The 18911-nt window shown below is 40.5% G+C and overlaps 1 protein-coding gene across 3 annotated transcripts in view; it reads right to left on the bottom strand.

The window, feature by feature from the left end:
* Window positions 1–607: 607 nt before the first annotated feature.
* Window positions 608–18911, bottom strand: part of LOC126272286 (very long-chain-fatty-acid--CoA ligase bubblegum) — a 174211-nt gene continuing 155907 nt past the window's right edge. For all 3 annotated transcript variants that reach the window (XM_049975045.1, XM_049975043.1, XM_049975046.1), the window contains exons 15-17: window positions 16826–16951; window positions 4861–4981; window positions 608–1116 (exon numbers count right to left, since the gene is read on the bottom strand). In XM_049975045.1, coding sequence (XP_049831002.1) covers window positions 1037–1116; window positions 4861–4981; window positions 16826–16951 — 327 coding nt within the window. In that variant the 3' untranslated portion in view covers window positions 608–1036. The remainder of the gene's footprint in view (window positions 1117–4860; window positions 4982–16825; window positions 16952–18911) is intronic.

Below are 18911 nucleotides of genomic sequence, written 5' to 3' on the forward strand. Positions count from 1 at the left end.
TTCTTTCCCCTCACAAAAAATATTTTTTTCAGTGGCCGAAGCTGGATGAAATGACATATCTCGTGCAAATGTTGAGCAGTTCGTAACTTTTCAGCTTAAGTTTTTACTTTCTCTCAACGAAATCTGCGTAATCCGGATACCATCCAAGAGAAGTAACAAATGATGACATTCAGCAAATGTAATGTAACGCTCTGTATTGAAGAAAACGAAGTTTAGTTGTTCAAGATACCGATGCAACGACGTTTGCAAGAAAAACTGTCTTCAGTTGTCGCATTGCGAAACATTTTACTATACTTGCAGTTTTCTGTGTTCTGAATTAGTAATTAGGTTAAAACTACAACTTTTGATATGGAGTTCAACACAGGCAACATTTCGGATTCTCTAGTAAAAAGTTAATGGCCTAGATTTTTTGAGCTTATCCAAAGGTTGTAATGATTGAAAAGGCCGTTCGACAGTTTCTGTGGGAAGAAGGAAGACAAGAAACCTCAAAAACCCAAAAATAGAAATTGTCTGTTTATCATAATTATATGGAATGTCATGTTATTGATGGAGGAACGACAGATGTTACTGAATTACCTGATTTGTCAGGGATGAAGGAGAAGTCACATTTTGTAATAACTAAAAATATTTATTTATATTTTGTTTCTTACAATGAATACAAAAATTCCTCCATTGTTAAGCTAAGGAAATAATTTACACATGTAACACTTATATACATGAGCTTAAATTGTGACGTATTTACAGGCTTCGTTACAGAACAGGTACGAATAAGTACAACATAATAAAGGCACAGCGATGTAGAGTACTAACAATTAACTGAGAAAAGAAATACATCAGCTTCGAAAAATAAACACCGAAATATATCGGATTTCTTGAAGAGAGGATCTTTTCAAAAATAGTTAATGTATATCATACAAAAGTACCTCTGGCTTGCAAAAGCATCACCAGTAACACAGCAGCAGTCGGTCATCTTTCATGAAGACCCGTCCTTAAACAGTCTTGAGTACTTGCTCTTCTCCATGCAGCACACAACGCTTTACGTACCCTTGTAGAATCGCTCAATGACATCAGCGTACTTTTCTGCAACTACATTTCGTTTCACTTTCATGGTTGGTCCTGAAATTTAAAATGAAACCCCTTAGAAAAAAAAGACACACAGTATAAGCGTAAGTATCTGGAGTTTTCCATCTGCAGGGTGATTCTGTGATGATGTTACAAACTTTCAGGGGTGATGGAGCAGGGTAAAGGTTTCAATTTAAGATAAAGAGGCCACGGTCGAGAAACGACATAGTCCCAATGTTCTTCGAAATCAGGAAGGAAAACCCTTAAATGCATTAAGTCTCATCAACTTCAACATCTGAAACTCTTCTCTCCTTAGCAGATATCTCAATCAGGCCAATTTATGCAATATGACGTTTGGGAAAAACTCATATTTGCATGCAGTAATTCTGAGCTTGATTACACGAACTAAAAATAGGGTATGTTTATTACCGTTACACAGCCTTGTTAGAATGCTGTGTTAGGAATGAAGTAACGACTGCAGCAACTCAGTTGTCTTATTTGTCGTTAAGAAGGAGAAGTTATCTGTGCAATAGGTAAGAATCTCCCAAGCAGTCAAATACTTTTGATATTCTACTGCAGCAAAGTTTTTTATCGGAGTATCTGTGAAACTTTTTGCTAAATAAGAATTCTATAGCGGTAGTGATGGTTTGCGGATTTACGAGTTTGAAGCTGAGTGAATGTTACCGTTATTGTCTCGATATTTTTTTATTACTTCCTTAGCTGTCTCCTTCAGGTGTGACGAGAACAGACATCAGCTGCTCCGTACTGTTGACTTCAATGACATTGTTAACTAGAGATGGCAAAGGCAGCTTAACTGTCGTAAATAATTTGTTACTGAGTACTCACAGCCATCATATGGTTACCTGTATTAAGCAGTAACTCTAATAATGGCCAACACTGTGTACCTTAAGTTCACGCTGGAATGCACTCTGACCACACTTCCAAGGAAATAGCCGCTTATTTCCACACAGTTACAAATTCTGGATTCCACTAATCGTACATCACTGGGAATAATGGTCGTCAAGATGGCAGTAAGACTACTACAACATACGGTTCACAAATAATTTCTGTCTACACTGAATTAACTCCATAGAGGCAAAAATATTGAATTAATTTGTTGATTGTCATTTTTTAGTTCTGCACAAATAACTGAAGCGTGAATGCTCCAGAGTTCTCATTTTAGTTCTGCAAGCTGTTGCTCTAGCATTTGGAAATTTCTCATGTCTTGTTTCACTGTCATACATAAGGAGACTGTGCTGGTGTAAGCTGTCACTGCACAACTGTTGGCAAAGAAGAAGTGTGAAGATAGATAAGTAGGTGCAGGATGAAGCACACCTATCACAATAGAGGCCAAAGACACACCCTCAAGCAAAATGCCACCAACAGCATGTATTTAGGCCGCTGCTAATGGAGGGCCTCCCCCTGCTGGATGATGCCCTCTCTCCCTCCATTTATCCCTCCTATCAACTCTGATCCTCACCTCCCCCTCCCTCCCTCTGTCCATTTTCCAGGCTCCCTCTCCCCCCACCCCCATTTCATCTTGTTTTTTCCCCGCCTACCTTTTCTTCGACTCCATTCTCTGCCTACAGTCCTTTTGCTTTCCCCTCCACTGCCTTCCTCATTCCTTGTTGCTTCCGTCCTGCCCCCGCCCCCTTTTCTGTGTCCTCTCCCTCCAAACTACTCCCCCCCGTTTTGCTTTTCCTCTCCTCCTCCCTTTTTTCCCACACATCTGTCCAGGTCCCCCCCCCCCCCTCTAAGCCTTCATGTCTACTCCATAGTGCAGTGTTTATGTGAGTTTTCAGTGTTGTGTATCCCCTTTTTAAGTGTTGCGAACCGACACACTGTGTATTTTAATTATGTCTGTCTAGTCACTATTCGCGACTTTTCACCATGTTCCAGTTGTAAACAGTCACCGTTCTATCACCTGTTTTTATTGTTTTGGTATCTCCTCATTATGTTTTTCACTCTACTGTAGCCTGCAGAGCGGCATATCATGCTGCAGCCAGCCCACCCCCCACCCCTCTGTGGGGGAGAGGGGGGGGGGGGGCGAGATCAAAATTCAATAAAGAAAAAAAAGGAAGGCCTAACTGACTCACTCAGGCTATGAAAGTATACAGTGACTAGATTAGAGGACTAGCAGTGTGAGACTAAAGCTTGTATAGCAAAATTACCGATATTGTCTGGAAGAGGACTATTACTGCCGATGAGCTGGTACCACAGAACATGGACTCTATTCCAGTCAAGTAAATGTTCATATAAATAATGTTTCCGTGTTAACCCAGGTGTGCCATGGTATTGCAAATAGAGGATACCAGCCAGCCATAGCCAGCTGGAGTGGCCGAGCGGTTCTAGGCGCTTCAGTCTGAAACCGCGCTACCGCTACGGTCGCAGGTTCGAATCCTGCCTCGGGCATGGATGTGTGTGCTGTCCTTAGGTTAGTGAGGTTTAAGTAGTTGGAAGTTCTAGGTAACTGGTCACCTCAGATGTTAAGTCCCATAGTGCTCAAAGCCATTTGAACCATTTTCTTACAGTGAAATTTGCATCTCATCTAATCTAATCAGCGTTTTATGATAGTGATTTTTTCCAGAGCCAAAATTGCTGTTCCGTTCCAGGTAGATTTCCAACGCATTGTCTTTATCACATTAATATGATTTTCGATGACACCTAAGAAAAACGAAGTGCTACGTCCCACTCTTTATTTACATCAACGTCTTGGTCTCTGTTGTTTATGTGATGCTGCTCTCTAATCCCAATCGCCGCCTTTATTTTAAGGGTCCTCTTCAGCATCTGCGCCACAATGCTGCTTACTAAATCAGCAGCAACCGGGCATTTCCTCACCCGCGAGTACGAAATGAAATACACAGATCGTGACACAGGTGTCGAACTTCTCGGTAATGTGAAAAAGGAGACGACTGGAGGCTTCACCTTTCGGTTCAGGCGCAAAATGCAAGCACAAAGATCTGAGGAAGGCAGATGGGGAAGCTGTTGAAATACGATGAGAAAGTAACATTCATTCTACTCAAAATCCTGGAAATCTTGAGATTAGGAATTCCATTGTTTCTTTGAGCATTCTCTCCTTTTTTCCGAAAGATGACACTCCCTTACATCCAGAGGACATGTTGCACGCAGGTACTCAGAACACATCACATACACATTTCGTCATGGATATAATATCAACGAACTCGACACGTTGTCAGTTCATGACAAACTTGTAGGAATAAGGAATACCAACAACAGTACTTTTCAAAAAATATTTTAACTAAGCGACCAGTTTTGACATTGCTTTGGTGTCATCTTCAGACACCTATGCAAACTGAATGATGATACTCAAGTATCGGTGCATAACGACAGGTGCGAATAATATCCACTGGCCTCATGGATTTTTATTTAGACGATGTGTGGTCTTCAGCCATCTAACAACTATATAGTTGTTGTTATATGGCTGGATTGCACACATCCATGAGACCAGTGGATATACATGGTACCTGTCCTAATGCATCCATGGTTGGATATAATCATTCAGCTTGCATAGGGGCCCGAAGATGACATTAATACAGTGTCGAAACTCATCGTGTAATTAATATATTTTATAAAAAGTACAGCTGTTGGTGTTCCTTATTTCTACAAGTTTAATACCATCAACAGTCCCGGATTCAATGATGGATCATCCAGAGCATAGCTAAGTCGGTGCAGACATATTTTCAAAGCGAGTACCTTTAGAAGAGTAGGTTTCCTGTTAACAGTTTTCTAGAGATCATTATGACAACAACTATCCTCAAAATATCTAACTGAACTTACCTAGTTCACCTCCTTGCAGCGAGAAGTCTTTCTCCAGAATAGCAAATTTCTGTATCCTTTGTGCATTGGAGATTGCTTTTTCATTTGCCCTGTCTATACCTTTTTGAATTCCTTCCATTACCTAGAAAGAAAAGAAGAAATTAAAGAAAAATTTAACGAATTTTGTGACAAAGTCATACGTTGCTGTAATGTAAACATTCAGTATCTGTGAAGGGTAATTTGCTTGTGCACAGCCCAATATTTCGTTCAATATGGAGGAACGCTGAATCAGTTTGTCTAAGAAGCAAAGAGGAAGTATCCATGATGTGATTAAAAACTGGAAGTTTCCACTGTGACGCTCACATAAAATATCAGTGCTAAAATATCAGTGCTTCTTTTATAATACGAACGTTATTTACGTATCTACATCTTATCCTTTTAAAACGTTTGTCTATATTTAATACTAAGGATTTATAAATAATCTATAAATCGTGCATCTGTATAATGACAAATTTGGGACCATAATATTGATCTAATAGGCATTTATTGAACGCTGTAAATATTTTAGAGGATTTCATTGCGTTAATCCACAGTTCTTAACAACATTCAGTACTTAGTTTTCAGTGGCTGAGATTTTATAATCGGAAGAAAAAGTAAGACAAGTTTGTATTACAAAATCTGCAAAGCAGGGTTACTGATTATTGCCACTGCGTTTTTTACAATGGAACTGCAACGTAAACAGATACCAACATTGTTCAGATGATCTGTTCAATAGAATGAACAGCCCACTTAGTGTGACACATGACTTACAGATAATTAAATTTAACATGAACGTAACGAAAGATAGAAACAGCAAATTGCTTAGTTAAGAAGGTGAAAGCACAGCAGTATAAGAGAAAGAATTCTCCTACGGGAAGCAAGATAATACAAGATGACTGAACCAAGAAAGTTATTAGAAGTAAAACACTGCAGATGAATCCTAAAAAAGAGTAATACTGATGTCAATTTTTAAATGCAAATTACTTAGAAGTTATTGAAAATGAAATGTGAAACATGCGCAACTTAAAGATGAAACTGGAACTATCTGAAATCTGATATTATAGAAGGTTGTAGATAGACAAAAGAACAGAAATTAAATATTGCGGATGGAGAAATAAATCTATAGGACACCTTTAGTGGTACGAAGAGATTTGTTAGTGGCGCATCAGCGACTTATTACATGATAATCAATTTGGTGCTGGAGCAGGAAGGAGGAGAAAAGTCTCGGTGAATATAAACATAGTAACCGCGTTATTGGGAAAGCGACTTGACGCATGTATGTAGAGATGAAAAGATTGGCACAAGATAGAAAGAAATGGAGGCCTGTTTAAATACAGTCAAAGTAGTCATTACTTTTACATACAGACAAAAAGTATGGCGTACTAGTGCTTCCAGTGGCCTACCACAGAAACAGATGCATTTGCCAAGATCGAGTCTATAACTGGCTCAGTAAGTGCTCTCTGCGATAATACTGTAGTTTTGATGATAATTTAAGCAAAGGAAGGCTAAAGGTTAATATGTTGGAGCATTACCAAAGTTTGATGATGATGGAGAACGAATTTTCCTAAGCTTTAGTGAAAGGAAACTTCACGACAGGTACCTCCAGTTATCTGTGAAAATCACAGAAAACCTAATTTTGGGTGACCAGATGGGGATTAATATTTTGTTCCTCCCTAACGTAAATCAAGGTTATGGCATTCTCACTCAGAGTATCCTGGTACGGTGGATGGTGAAGGGTAGACCAGATGCAATGCTGTGATAATACAGATTACTAGACTCTCGTTACAAAATACAATGCAGGTAAACTAATAGAGATAAATTAATGCAAATTTGTGCATTCCTGATAAGAGCTATGCGTGAAGTCTACAGTAATTTAAGCAGTCCGGTCTGGGTAAGATCTATCAGAATAGCTCTGGCCGTGTATAAAGACAATGAACGAATGCAAACCTTCCATCCAGTCTCTCATCGATCAGTCGCTACTCAAAATTGAAAAAGAAGAGATATAGCTGAAATGGTACATTCAACGTTTAAAAATTCATTCAGAAAGCAGACAGATAAGTAAAACATTGAATTCCCCGTATAAAAATGCATGAAAGCACATCATACCAACGTCTGACTGCTGCACGTGCAAATAGTAATGAAATATGCATTCCCAGTAATAAAAACAGTAAAGACTACTCAAAGTGAAGCAAACGTCAGAACCTGACGAAGTTACTACTAGATTTATCAGTGAATAAGCTATGGAATTAACCGCTCTCCTCGATCATATTTAAACAGGGCCTTTAGCACAATGCATACTCTCGCGTAACTGGAAAAGAACACAGTTCACTCCTGTTTATAAGAGGACGGATTTACCGAATCAGTGACCGGTAACGTTCCGTCAGTCTGTTACAGGATCCTAGAGCATATTTCGTGACGTTTCAGGGGGAAAAGCTTCTCTGAGGATCAGCAGGTATTCAGGAAAAACCACTCGTGTGAAGCACTAATTGCTTTTGACAAAAGTTTTCTGAGTATTATACCTCGGCATTATGTAAAAAGCTATACTGGAGAAATCAACATTTCGGCCACGGTTACAGCGACCGTCCTCTGGGTGTCGACACCGTGGCAGCCACTGCAACTGCTCGACAACGGCACGCAGCGACCACAGCGCCGTGCTGCTTGCTGTTCGTGTTCGCTGATGACATTGTAATTCTGTCAGAGGCAGCAAAGGACTTGGAAGAGCAGTTGAACGGAATGGATAGTGTCTTGTAAGGAGGATATAAGATGAACATCAATAAAAGCAAAACGAGGATAAGGGAATGTAGTCGAATTAAGTCGGGTGATGCTGAGGGAATTAGATTAGGAAATGACACACTTAAAGTAGTAAAGGAGTTTTGCTATTTGGGGAGCAAAATAACTGATAATGGTCGAAGTAGAGAGGACATAAAATTTAGACTGGCAACGGCAAGGAAAGAGTTTCTGAAGAAGAAATTTGTTAACATCGAGTATTGATTGAAGTGTCAGGAAGACATTTCTGAAAGTATTTGTATGGAGTGTAGCCATGTATGGAAGTGAAACATGGACGATAAATAGTTTGAATAAGAAGAGAATAGAAGCTTTCGAAATGTGGTGCTACAGAAGAATGCTGGAGATTAGATGGGTAGATCACATAACTGATGAGAAGGTATTGAATAGGATTGGGGAGAAGAGAAGTTTGTGGCACAACTTGAATTGAAGAAGGCATCGGTTGGTAGGACATGTTCTGAGGCATCAAGGGATCACAAATTTAGTATTGGAGGGCAGCGTGGAGGGTAAAAATTTTAGAGGGAGACCAAAAGACGAATACACTAAGCAGATTCAAAAGGATTTAGGTTGCAGTAGGTACTGGGAGATAAAGAAGCTTGCACAGGAGAGAGTAGCATGGAGAGCTGCATCAAACCAGTCTCAGGACTGAAGACCACAAGAACAACAACATAACAAAGACACACAAACTGGGATTTGCCTTGGTCTATTGGAACAGACAAATCCAGGAAAAAGTGATAAAAATTGTGGTCATAGAAACGGCTTCATCAAAAGAAGAAATTCGCCAATGCTTTATTACTATAGGAGCTGGAATGATCTCCGAAATAATTTAAGAATGGCAAGAAATGTTTTCTTCTGAGCTGCTAAGTTCATCAAACCACATTTGACGACAATTAGTAACGGTACTGCGATGGAAAAAGCCGTGAGCTACATTAAGGGCTTTAGCCACTGACAGAACACATCAAGATCTCAAATGCAGGGTAGTTGTATGTCCACAGTTACTATATATATATATATATATATATATATATATATATATATATATATATATATATATATATATATAAAGTCAAACAAATGATGCTCATGTAAACTTTATGTATGTATATACTTTGCACAAAAGATGTTCGCTACAAATTTAAGAAACTCATTTCCAATTAGCAGCAGAAAGACATGAATGGTTGTGGCACACATCATGTTACAAATACAGGAATTGATGCACAAGAAACCAAGCATTTAGACACATTTACTTGAGTTCACAGAGGCCAGTTACTTGCCTCCAGTTAACTTTACAGTCAGGCTCAATTTCGACCTCGATAGACGTAATGTTTTAGTCGACTGCAATGAGCACCTTCTATGACGTCTAACCCGTCTTTTCGACAAACATACCACGCCTCGTTAAATATTTAAGAGCTTTCTACTTCTTGTTAATATGAGCAAAACAATTTTCTAGGAAGGTGGTAAATTCAGGGAGTTTTTACGAACTCTCCTGTAATTTACTGTTAAAATGATGACATTGAAAATGTCTTTACTTTGTACGCTATATTTCGCTCTCTGCGCATTGGTTGCCGCACATCCCTCGGAGGACCTCAGATTATCGCCTATGGCCACTGCTACTCGAGTAGTTGCTTCCTCTGCGTAATGCACCCCTGATCTACCAGAGGGAATCCTACAATTGTCCACCCCATAACGTAGACGCAGAAATCTGCAGCCAGGACTGTCACAGAATCGACGTAGTCTGTGACTGAGATCCTTTACTCAGCTGCAAACCAGAGGACCACTATCAGTTCTGGGTATGATACTGCAACCTGCAAGCTCTACGTGCATCTCGTGTGCACGGCCAGCAGTATTGATCACTTCCGCTAGCCGCCCACACACCCATGCGAACCGAAGACGGTGTCATAGCACAATAAACAGGCGTCATTGGCCCTGACACGAAGACAAGATTACACTAATTACAGCACGCACAGAGGCATTTAAGCACCCATTCATCTCGCAATCCATATGTGACATACCGAGTGCACACTGACCTTCTTTCCAGCCCTAGACGCTATTTCCCTGAGGAGCTCATAGCATTTCTAACATCGGAGCTCCCGATAACTAGCAAATCGTCCCGCCGAGTGACTGCTCGGACCTTGCTGTAGGTCCACTCGTAAGGTGAATAGGCAGTCCTAGCATTCATTCGAGATTCAAGCGACGCAAATGGTTACAACCTGCCACTCGCCGCGCATTGAGCGCGGTTCCCCGGGTCAGGTAAGTTGGAACATGGCTCGGCCTCAGGGCCCATGGGCGAAACAAATGACACTCGAAGTGTCCCATGTGACGCGCCAGTTCCCCACTGCGGCTACACCCCAACGGCAGCAACCTGCAGGTACCGGACCGTAGCTAATGTGTCTTCAACAGTTCGCGAACTGCGGCCAGCATCTCCTGCATTTTGCCCACAGTAAACACAATCCATGTCCATCTTAACACGAAAGTTCGAAAGCAAACAGAAAAAAGCCCTAATGTATTTTAGACACGGACTTGCACTCCCAAAAAAATCCTTAGGATTACAAACGCGAGCGACTAGGAAACAACGGAAACAAGAATCTATCACTTCTCTAGAAAGCACAGGACAAGTGGAAGGGTGTAGCCCGTCAAGTTTCATCTGCCTCACACACTATTATTTTGTCCGTATTTTTACAGTATTTATTCCCGCGGAGAGTGACAGAAAATGAACTTCTGTCTGATGGTTGGAACGACTAGTAGAATTTTGCACTGCCTGTACAAGATAAATGATTTAAATTTACCTTTCGCAAGAAGACTGCTGTGCATCAAACTGTGTATCAAACTAAAATTAAACACAAATAAATCTGTCTATATTGAATTTGGTCTTGGGAGGCAAAAAACTCATGAATACCAAATCTTAGTGGGTGACGAATACATTAAAAAACAATACTCCACCAAATTTCTTGGCCTGACACTTGATGCGGAGTTAAACTGGTCCGATCAAGTGAATGATATTTGCAAAAAGCTATGTACTACCATAGATATCCTAAGAAAACTGACACCTTTTTGTAACAGCACCACTCTGAGGCAAATATATTTTGCACTATTTGAATCACATCTAAGCTATAGGATAGCGGTATGGGGATCCAGCAGTAAAGGTAATATGAAAAGTGTACTTATCTTACAAAAGAAGACACTTAGAATTACGGGAAAGAAATGTGCCAGGGAGTCCTGCAGAAATTTGTTTAAAGAATTTAAAATACTAACTGTTCATAACCTGTATGTGCTGAAGATAATCATTATGGCAGTAAACAGTAACAAAACACTTAATAAAGAAATACACAATCACAACACTAGAGGTAGAGAGAGACCCCACATCATCTCTCATAGAAAAACACTTTATGAGAAAAGCCCTCACTATCCAGGCATAAAATTACTAAATTGCTTCCATCCTAATATCTCCAAATTGCCCATTACAAAACTAAAAACGAAATTAAAATTATGGCTCCTAAACAATCCTGTATATTCAATAGATGAGTTTCTAGGTTTAGTACACTCGCATGATGAAAGACCATCTATCTAAAAATATATGTAATCTCAGATCTTAGACTGTGTCACAAACTGTAAATATTTGAATGTCAGATATGGATACTGTGTCACAAACTGTAGATTCCTTTATCTAAGTATGACAATAACAATTTTTTTTATGTATAGTCCATATGTATAACTCTGTTCTCTCAACTAAATATAGAAAAAGGTGTGTAGATAAAAGTGCCAGCCAATAATATGTAAGCCTAGTAAGCAAGGCTCTGACTTATCCAGAAGACTGGAACAAAATAACTTTTTTTGTAATCAGTTGATGTTGGATCAAAATCAATAAATCTTTTCGTGACTCTCATTTAAATTCTCAGACATCCAGTCACACTTACAGTTTATTGAGGTACAGCTGTAGAAGTATTACTGTCAAAGGTTTCACCATCCTCATTAATTTTGTACTGCAAGCAAGAATATGGTGTGTAGCAAATTACTACAATTTCAGTAAAGCTGTAATATCTCTAAATTTTCTTGTATTACGTGGTATGTATGTATGTATGATGAAACATTTCTATGTGACTCTCACGTTGACAAATATTGTGAACGACTTGCTTCATGAATGAATTACTATTCCCTAAGCTTCCTCCAAAGAGTTTAAATCTGATTCTCCCTTCACCACAAGTCTTTACCAAACATCTTAATGACAACTTCTATCATATTCATCAATTAGACACCTCGGATGAATAATTTAAATTTATGATTCCTTTTTACCTTGTGTCACTCTGCTCTGATACCTGCCGAAAATGTGATTCCTTTGCTGATAACTCGTTATGATGGAGTAATAAAATAATACCAACACTGTGTGCTGCTACAGAGTGTGTCGTTGTAACTATTGCACAGAGCAAAACAATGCACCTTTAATAGTTTCGTACCGTCTCTGAAGGCCTCGACCACGAGACAAGACTGAGCTCTAGCTTTTATTTTGTAGCCAAGTGCTGAAACTTCCAGAGACGAAGTGAGCAAGTTAGTAGTACCCGATGACCTCCAGTTATGTTCTTCGGTGTTCAGGGAAAGAGCTATTGAAATTTATGTTGTGTAATATTTAATTTTTTGATATTTCACTAAAATTATTCTAATCAATCTGATCTGATCGTGCAAATCTACGTTCCTGTTTGTAAAAAATTTTAATGACAAAAATTTTAATTTTTAATGTGAAATTCGCTAAAGGAATTTGCAGATTTGAGTAAGAATCATTCAATTAAATGATACCTGAGTTTTGTAATTGTGAATTCCAAGCGTCATAAAGGATTAAATAAATTTTTTGCAGTCTAGACAATGCAATTATAAAGCAACTTATTTTCAAAGTTGACGTGGTGAGCCTGCAACTATGTAAAAATATAGTCCACGGTAATTCTTACAAAAAGCAGTGTTAGACGTTATTGTTTTTGGTTTTTACAGATTTCTCTGTTTCTTCGTACAGTGGTGGTCTCGTCATATCAATTTTCGACAAGTTAGCAGTGAGCTTACTTCGACAGGTACTGAGAAACAGTTTACGCTCTGAGAAAATTTAACATTAACCCAACTTAACAGTAACTGGTTGCTGGTTTTTTAATGTAACAATTAACTGTTAGTGCTGGTACTGTATGGTTCAAAGTATGATCCCAGACTCAGTATCACATTGCATATATTTCATGAACATGTTTCTGGATTGTCGAGATGACTTATAAGGATTTATTCCTCTCAACATTAATAATTATTTTAATGAAGCAAGCTTAATTTGGAAACAGTCTGCTGTGTCTGAGGAGATACGCGTGTAACACAAAATAAACGACTTCTATTTTAAGATATTCATTGACCACCGCCTTTGAATTGTACATTTCAGCTGAGTATTGCACAAAGATTATATACTAAGAGATCATAGTAACCGGAAATGTATTGTGAAGCTTGTGAATCTATCAGAAGTGTATGACAGGCTATTGTTGTAGTAAGTTGGATATAGTCTGTTGGCGTTTGTCTGTCTTGATCGTTGCAAACAGATTGTATGCACTAAAAAAATAACGTATGACTATGATTTTTGCCCTACCTTTATTTGGGATTTGGTACTTGGAACATTACAAGTCACCTGTGGTACAAATGAAACAATGTTACGGTGCTGCTGCACACTATATTGTTTTGTGGGTTTTTTATCGATCTAGAACAACTGTGGCTAGGCACTTAACTTGCATCAGGATAAAGGCCTGGCACAGTAATTTCAGTACTTCTTCCTGAAACAGTATGACACGTCCTCAGTAAATATTTTTTACGGTGTGTTGATGTGTTTTTCCCTGTATCATTAACTGCCTTGAGAGGAATTTTTTTTAATAAGAAGTTATGTCTTCAGTTACCTTGCCTAACTTTTCCCTTGGCTTATCTCAGACCTTCACAAGCGTGTGATTTTTGGCTTGTTTTATTTAATCTTAGCCCGCCCCGCCAATTTCGGGTGCTTTCATCATGAACGGTCGCACTGATTGGGGGAATGAGCGTGTCATGCCATAAGAACTACTTTTAACTGGTGACACAACAAACATACACTCCTGGAAATTGAAATAAGAACACCGTGAATTCATTGTCTCAGGAAGGGGAAACTTTATTGACACATTCCTGGGGTCAGATACATCACATGATCACACTGACAGAACCACAGGCACATAGACACAGGCAACAGAGCATGCACAATGTCGGCACTAGTACAGTGTATATCCACCTTTCGCAGCAATGCAGGCTGCTATTCTCCCATGGAGACGATCGTAGAGATGCTGGATGTAGTCCTGTGGAACGGCTTGCCATGCCATTTCCACCTGCCGCCTCAGTTGGACCAGCGTTCGTGCTAGACGTGCAGACCGCGTGAGACGACGCTTCATCCAGTCCCAAACATGCTCAATGGGGGACAGATCCGGAGATCTTGCTGGCCAGGATAGTTGACTTACACCTTCTAGAGCACGTTGGGTGGCACGGAATACATGCGGACGTGCATTGTCCTGTTGGAACAGCAAGTTCCCTTGCCGGTCTAGGAATGGTAGAACGATGGGTTCGATGACGGTTTGGATGTACCGTGCACTATTCAGTGTCCCCTCGACGATCACTAGAGGTATACGGCCAGTGTAGGAGATCGCTCCCCACACCATGATGCCGGGTGTTGGCCCTGTGTGCCTCGGTCGTATGCAGTCCTGATTGTGGCGCTCACCTGCACGGCGCCAAACACGCATACGACCATCATTGGCACCAAGGCAGAAGCGACTCTCATCACTGAAGACGACACGTCTCCATTCGTCCCTCCACTCACGCCTGTCGCGACACCACTGGAGGCGGACTGCACGATGTTGGGGCGTGAGCGGAAGACGGCCTAACGGTGTGCGAGACCATAGCCCAGCTTCATGGAGACGGTTGCGAATGGTCCTCACCGATACCCCAGGAGCAACAGTGTCCCTAATTTGCTGGGAAGTGGCGGTGCGGTCCCCTACGCCACTGCGTAGGATCCTACGGTCTTGGCGTGCATCCGTGCGTCGCTGCGGTCCGGTCCCGGGTCGACGGGCATGTGCACCTTCTGCCGACCACTGGCGACAACATCGATGTACTTTGGAGACCTCACGCCCCACGTGTTGAGCAATTCGGCGGTACGTCCACCCGGCCTCCCGCATGCCCACTATACGCCCTCGCTCAAAGTCCGTCAACTGCACATACGGTTCACGTCCACGCTGTCGCGGCATGCTACCAGTGTTAAAGACAGCGATGGAGCTCCGTATGCCACGGCAAACTGGCTGACACTGACGACGGCGGTGCACAAATGCTGCGCAGCTAGCGCCATTCGACGGCCAACACTGCGGTTCCTGGTGTGTCCACTGTGCCGTGCGTGTGATCATTGCTTGTACATCCCTCGCGCAGTGTCCGGAGCAAGTATGGTGGGTCTGACACACCGGTGTCAACGTGTTCTTTTTTCCATTTCCAGGAGTGTATTATATTTCAGGGGAAATTGGTTGTTATTCATTGCATATGAGAATTCCGTAATGAATAGTTCTCAATATTCCATATGGAAGAGGGGAGGAGGCAAGTACCCACTCTTCTTGTGACCCTCCCCCCGCCCCCCCTCTCTTGTGGATAGCAGTGAGTGACATCCAGTGATTATACTTATGTACTTGTCTGCTGTTACTAGCTATTCTCATATTTTAAATGGTGCTTGATGTGTACTTGATATTCCTCTGTGCTGTTGCTAGTGGTACCAAAGAGTGTTTTGTGAGATGTGGCTGAGACTTAAACTCACCTCCATAGCTTGTAAGGTCTGTCCACTGAGTAGTCGTACAGAGGAAGAAAGTTGCAGGAAATTATGGAATTTCTACAGTGGACCAGACTGTTTAGCCATTGGTAAGATGTAGCCCATATGTGATACCTTGATGAAGTGACAGCTTGCTCTCACTGGACAGAAAAGGGTGCTTTGCTGTGCTGTGGACTGCACAAAATTTTAAATGTAGTTTTGCAGAAAAAAACTGTCTCTCAATCTTGTCATTACAACTTGCACAAATCAACCAGTTGCTGGTAACCTATACAATAATGTTCCAAATGAAGTCTTTAGCAACTGCTCACCGTTAACATGACTTTGAAAGACACACCTTGCTTGTCATGCATCCCAATGCAGCCATCCCAATTTAAAATATTGTAATCTCGAGGGACTGATTCTGCTATATTTAATTACAATATCCCCAAACAACTGCACCTTCTCTAGCTGCAAGATCCCTTGTATTCAGTCCATTCAGTCACTTTTCTGCTGACTATGGTGAGCAAGACACTGTTTCATTCAGATGATACAAAAGAGTAATTTGCCTAATCAGAACATACCTGTATTACAATTTGTCTGTGGATAACAGTTGGTATCTCAGTACCAGCTCTGTAGGCTAATCCAGCAACATCATGAACAGAAATTAATGAGTAGCTGTTGCATTAGGTTTCAATGTGAAGCAGTTCCACCTTCTGTATTTTTCTTTATAGAATGAGTGAAAATAACTGACGCCAATAATCTGTAGCAAGTTTTTTCCCATACAAAATCAAATTCTATCTCTCTCTCTCTCTCTCTCTCTCTCTCTCTCTCTCTATCTATCTATCTATCTATCTACCTATCTATCTATCTCCTTGAAAACTGGAGAGTTCCTAACACCCTCTATATGGACGAATTATGTGCTGTGATTCCTGGGTATGGTGATTATGCCCCCCTAATTTTGTTTGGTGTCTTTTATATGTAGTCTTCTGTTCAAAATCGAATTTTTGCGCTGCATATTCTATGTTTACTGTAGCTTTTTATTAATTTTGTCTCTTCATAATTATGAATAAAAATTGTATAGAATTTGTAACATCTGACTCTTCCAAAGAAAAGTATTTAGTAATTCGACTTTACATTTCCATCTGGTTTATTTCTCTGCCCAGTTCAAGAGTTATGTGGACCAAAACCAGTGAGATACCAGTACTGACAGTAATGAAAATCAATTGTAAGTTGGTCTAATTATGTAGATGTACTGACATGATTATATTATTATTTCACTTGAACAGTGGCATGCAGGTGAGACTGCACTTTTTAAACTGGAGTATATTGTAGAACAAAAACAAACTTTGTACCAACCTTCTGATCAGGACCCTTTAAAATTTCTGACACAGTCTTGGCAGTGCTTCCATGTGTCTTACACCAGCGCCTGGCAATTGCATCCAGCTCATCTAGTGGTTCACCAGTCTCTTTTTCAATTTCAGTCTGAAAATTAAAAAAAGTACCATTTGAAGTCATTCCCTCACTTGTGTGTAAAATCTCACAAACTCTCTTATGATTCACAGAGAAAATAGAAAGATAGCTGGTGAAACTAAATGGACTAAATTAATATGATTTGATGGAATAACAGTTCATTTAAAAAACCTGAAAGTCAGTTTAAAGAAACAAAAAGACGAATCAAAAGAAAAGGAACTATGTTGAGATAGTCCTACTGGTTGCTTTTTTAGCTAATGAAGTGATCATTGAATTTCATCTTTGATTGTTTACTACTGCGAAGGATCCACATATGCACCTAAGAGTGTGACAGCAATCTGAAACCTATTGAAATATGTGCCTGAATACTTCTCCAGAGCAATTTGCTTCTTTGGAATGAAGAGTGTCCAACATGATTGCCGCACAATGTGCTTCTCTCTGTATGGCAAGTAAATTTTTCAACAGAAGAATGCATAAAAAGCAGATATAATATCAGTCTTCCAGACTTTTTATCCATGTGTCCCATCTGCTTAACCCTTACTGGGGATATGAAAGAATAACTAGCTTCCTAAAACCATACCTGTAATTTGTAAAGACTAGGTATGTTTGTAGTGTATATTAACTTTCAGTCTCTACATCAATATTCTGCTAACTACTATGAAGTGCATGGTGGAGAGTACATCCCATTCTAACTGTTATTAGGATATACTCTCTTTCCATTCACAAATGTACTGTGGGAAGAATTATTGCCTTAGGCCTAATGCCTTTGTGTGTGCTGTAATTAGTTTAATCATGTTTTCACAACAGTTTTTGGAGCAATAGGCCCCATTTTGGGGTTTGTAACCTATTCCTAGATCCATCCCCTTGAAGTTTGTTCTAGGAATTTTCTATGTGGGTTTTCAGTGAATAGTTTGCGTCTGTCAGTTCAGTTCTTTCGGAATCTTCAAGACATTCTCCCACCTGTTGAACAAATGTGTGACTGTTCAAGCTGTCTGACTTTGTATCTATTCAATTTTGCTTGTTACTGTTATTTGGTATGTGTTCCACATGCTTGAGCAATATTCTAGGAAGGGTCACATGGATGTTTTGTATGCAGTATCCTTTGTAGACTGCATTTCCCTACTATTCTACCAATGAATCACATTCTTCCCAACTGCTTTACCCACAACTGAGGCTATGTGATTGCTCTATCGCTACAAATTCAACCCCTCTATTGCTCATGCACTTGAGCACCATCTTCATGTGGATCACACAATTTTCAACTTGTTTGGCTCCCCTTGCTGATGAGCCACCACAGCTTTCAAATATTCACAGCCACAATAACTCACCATGTGTGCACTGCCACAATTCCTGCACATGGGTGTGTGCATCATTGGCAGCAAGCATTCCTTGGTGGTATAGTTGCACACACATGTCACAAATGTGTCAGTGAAGAAGCAGTGGTGAGTCACTTGCGCTGCCCCTGGCAGCACAAACACTGGACCACTTCTCTCTTCTGTCTCAATGATTTGACAGTGACTGCCCTGTGGGCCACTCTGATCAGCTGAAAGAGCTTCCAGTTCTCCAGCTTGTCAACAGCTGTAACCGGGAGTGACGGCGACCCTCTCTGTGATTGCAGGCCCTTGATATGTGAGACAGTGCACACAGAAAAAAAAACCAGGGACTTGCACTCCTTTTTCAGGAAGTCAGGAGTTGCCAGTTGCGGAAACCCCTTGAAAACTACCTTGATGAATTTTTCTGGCACAGTGGCACTTTTTCAGAAGGGCTTCAGAAGGTTTAGTACCTCCTTCATCACCCACCAGAAATATTTGCTCTCGGGCAGCTGAATCCATATGGTGTACAGCCCGCTCATCTTCAGTGTGAAGTTTGCTGTTGTCCATATGGAGCAATGTTGTAGCAGCTGCGGAAACATGAGATGCTCTCTCCACAGCTGATTTTAAGTAACCAATGACTTAACTGAATCAGACAATGC

This window comes from Schistocerca gregaria, chromosome 5 (assembly GCF_023897955.1).
Source record: "Schistocerca gregaria isolate iqSchGreg1 chromosome 5, iqSchGreg1.2, whole genome shotgun sequence".
In the NCBI taxonomy this organism is placed as follows: Eukaryota; Metazoa; Arthropoda; class Insecta; order Orthoptera; family Acrididae; genus Schistocerca; species Schistocerca gregaria.